This window comes from Crocodylus siamensis, chromosome 6 (genome assembly GCF_052110815.1).
Source record: "Crocodylus siamensis isolate JL-2025a chromosome 6, ASM5211081v1, whole genome shotgun sequence".
Lineage (NCBI taxonomy): Eukaryota > Metazoa > Chordata > Crocodylia > Crocodylidae > Crocodylus > Crocodylus siamensis.
The window spans coordinates 44943719-44947468 of record NC_143400.1 but is presented as its reverse complement, the minus strand read 5'-3'; the positions used below and the strand labels follow the sequence as shown (position 1 = coordinate 44947468).

General features: G+C 42.3%; 1 protein-coding gene across 1 annotated transcript; it reads right to left on the bottom strand.

Moving 5' to 3' along the window:
• Positions 1–1399: 1399 nt before the first annotated feature.
• On the bottom strand, positions 1400–2335 carry LOC149862517 (olfactory receptor 6T1-like). The gene has a single exon (XM_090053963.1). The coding sequence runs from the start codon at positions 2333–2335 to the stop codon at positions 1400–1402; it is 936 nt and encodes a 311-aa protein (XP_089910089.1).
• Between the last annotated feature and the right edge of the window lie 1415 nt (positions 2336–3750).

The window sequence follows — 3750 nt, the reverse complement described above, 5'->3', positions numbered from 1 at the left end:
AATAGAGGGCATAAAGACTTCCCTTGACCTGCTGGCAAAACTTCTATTAATGTAGCCCAGCATGTCCTCAGGTCCTTTTCTGCAAAGCTGCACCGTAGCCAGTTGGTCCAAAGCCTGTACTACTGCATGGGATTCTTCTGTCCTAAGTGCATGACTTTACACTTGTACTTGTTGAACCTCATATCAGCAATGCAGACAATTGTCTGCATTGATAAAAAGTCAGCAATGCTGGTAATTAAAAATGACCAGGGGCAAATATTTGATGAAAAACTTTTTATATTTCACCCAAAATACCTTAAATGGTAGTTTCATTATCCTAACTAAGTGTAATTACTTGGTGGTTCTAAACAAACAGATGTTTTTTGTGAAATCAAACTTAGCACATGCTTATCTCTTTTCCTGACCCCAGGACATAACTCACTTAGCCCATTCCACCACTTTTCTACCACTGGCAGGAATAATTCCAAGGATCCTGATAGTAGGCCTGTGTGAAGTAGCTAGTATTCACTTTGGATTTGGATTTGACCAATTCAGGGGACAGTGATTTGATAAAGTGATTTGAATCACTGTCCCAAATTGATTTAGCTGAATCTGATTCAGAGATTTGGCTGCTGCCAAATTGGCTGAATCCTCAAATCAAACAGGCCCCATCCCCTGCCCACTCTCCGAGCCCTATCAATGGCTGCCCTGCCCAGCCCCAGCATCCTATCACTTTAAAAAAAAAAAAAAAAAAAAAAAAAAAAAAAAAAAAAAAAGCCCCGCATTTGCTGGCTTCTGCCAGGTGGGGTAGGGGCAATCCCCTCTGCCCCTCCACTGCCCTGTGCTGCATGGAGTGGGAGTTGCCTGCCATGAACCCCCAGAGGCCCCAACAGCTGCTGCAGCAGCTGGTGAGTTCGGGGCTTTTTTCCTTTTTTTAAAGTGCCGGGACACTGGGGCTGGGCGAAGCAGCCATTGACAGGGCTGGGAGAGTGGGCAGGGGGCACTCAGAGGGGCTGGGGGAGCAGGCAGAGGAGCTGGAAGAGGTCCCTCCATGGCTCCTCCCTCCGCCCTCTACTTACTGGCATAGAACCCAGGTCCAGCTCTCTGCAGTGGCAAGCAGGGACTATCCAAATCTCTGAATCTTTCTCTAAATCTTTTCTGAATTGATTCAGAGGCTTTGAATCAATTCAGACCTTTTTATTGGTCTCCCAATTTGATTTGGATACAGAGATTCAGCCACTAAATTGGGCTGAATCTCCTCTGAATTGAATCAGCAACCAAAGCTTCACATAGTCCTACCAAACAGCTATTTTACCCTTGTCAATTTGGATTACATAGATTAGGCTTTTTCTTTATCATAATCAGTACATGACACATTCTGTCCCATCTCCCCACCTTTCTAGCACTTCTTTCACTCTCTCTACAAAAATATCTGTTTATGCTTTTTGAAGACATCCCAGAAAACCTCCTTCACTTTCTCATTCCTTAAGCTGAAAATGAAGGGGTTCAAGAGAGGTGTCACAATACAGCTCAGCACACTTGCCAGCTTACTGGGAAGGGATGAAAGCTTGTGGGATGGCTGTACATAGACCAATATGGTGCTGCCATAGACAATAACCACCACAGTCAGGTGGGAAGAGCAAGTGGAGAAAGCTCTCTGCTTCTCTGTGGAGGATGGGATCCTAAGGATGGTGGAGATGATGTAAGTATAGGAGACAGTGGTGAAGGTCAGAGAACCCAGCAGCACAACAGAGGACATAATGAAGTTCAGCAGCTCTACCAGTCGTGTATCAGAGCAGGAGAGCTTCAGGAGTGGCCAGCTATCACAGAAAAAGTGATCTATAGTGTTGGGGCCACAGAAATTCAAGCTCGTTAGTGATATAGTTGGGTAGAGGATACTCAGAAAACCTCCTACCCAGGAGCCAAGGACAAGCCTGGTACAGACCTTGTTGTTCATGATGATGCTGTACCTCAGTGGGTTGCAGATGGCTTCGTAGCGGTCAAAGGACATGACAGCCAGGAGAAGAAAATCTGTAGTTCCCAGTAAGAAGTAGAAATAAGACTGGGTCATGCAACCAGCAAATGAGATCATGTTTCTTTCTGAAAGGATACTTGAGAGCATCTTTGGGACAATGGTAATAGTTAGTAAAATCTCTAGGAAGGACAAGTTTCCCAGGAAGAAGTACATGTGTGTGTGAAGCCTGTGGTCACTTAGCATCAGGATGAGAAGGAGAAGGTTTACAGTCACTGTAATTACAAAAGTCAACAAGAGGGTGACAAAGAGGAAGTTCTTCAGCCACCATGCACTGGGGAACCCCACTAGAATGAACTCTGGCACCTTGGTTTGGTTTTCCATTGTGATGGTGTTCTCAAAGTTGCCTCTGAACAAAAGAAGAGAAATGTAAGCTTCTCTTAGGTTTGGGAAGTGGGCCATAATTCAACATCATTAAATCTACATAGAATGATCCTGACTTTTTTTTTTTTTTTAAATATTATCACCAGAGTTTTACAGGCCCACATCAGGATGCTGTTTATGACATTCTGGTAGTGTGGTGTGCTGTTTGTGAAGCTGGCAAGGGGGACTTTTTCAGAAATGCTTTCCATAGAAAAGACTTCTCAAAATGATCATAGAGAAATAGGTATTATTTTGCCAAACATTCCAGATTTCTGTAAAAAAAATAAGACCTTTTCCTGTAATAATGAAACATTTTCAACAAAGTCATAACTTTATTCTTTAATTCAAAGAAAAAAACACACCAAAAGTTACCAGTTTTTATGGAATGGCTTGTACAAACAAAAATAAGGATTAAGAAAAAAAAAAAAGGCATGTGCTGAAATATATATTTTTTGTTTGTTTGTTTTTCTTGATGGGTGGGGAATGCCTACCTTGGTAATTCATAGACTCCTCTGACAGTCATGGCCCCTTTTAGTTGCCTGAAAGTTGATAAGACTTCCTGCTCTTCCCTCTCCCACCCCCAAATAATGGGCTTCTATTAACTTTTAAACATCTTGGTTCTTGAAGGTGAAGGAATGAATTGATAAAAGATGATATAGCCTAATCTGGCCAGAGATTTCTGATGCTACACAACTCCTTAAAGCAACATCCAGAAGACTAAAGAGAGTTGAAATTTAAAGAACAAACTGGGGTTAAATAATGTGCTTTTACAAGGGATGATTTGTTAATTTGGTACCTTTCCTTTGAGACTGGGGGCATTCCTAAAAGATACATGTTTTAGGCAACTGCTGGATATCTGGATGAAATGCAAAATCATTATATCCTCAAGCCAGTGTTCTCAAGGAATCCAAAAGTCAGTATGACCTTATGTGGCCTTAACTTCCCTGGGGTAGTAAAGAGAGCTGTTTTTCGTGAATTTAAGGATGTTCTGACCATTTCTTCTCTCTCCTCTGCTCTCCCCTAACTCTAATATAATTCAGGGTACAATTTTATGTTTCTGTGATCTCCTCGTGAAGCTGATGGTCTTGAAGGACTCTTTTTCTAGGACTGCTTTTGCTTATAAATCTTCAGCATTAGACAGAACTGCTTAGTGGCTGGGTCGCCAGAGGAGAACTCAGGAAATTGGTCTGGACATTGCTATATTTTATGTAACCTTGGGCCAACTCTTTCCCTTCCACAAACTTCCCTTTCTCTCCTCAGCCCATGATTGTCTTGTCTGTCACCAAGGGGTTTAAAACCTCTGAGTGCCACTGAAATATGTATAAGACATTGCAAACCATCAATTCACATCACTGACCTGCCAGCAGCTCGAGCTT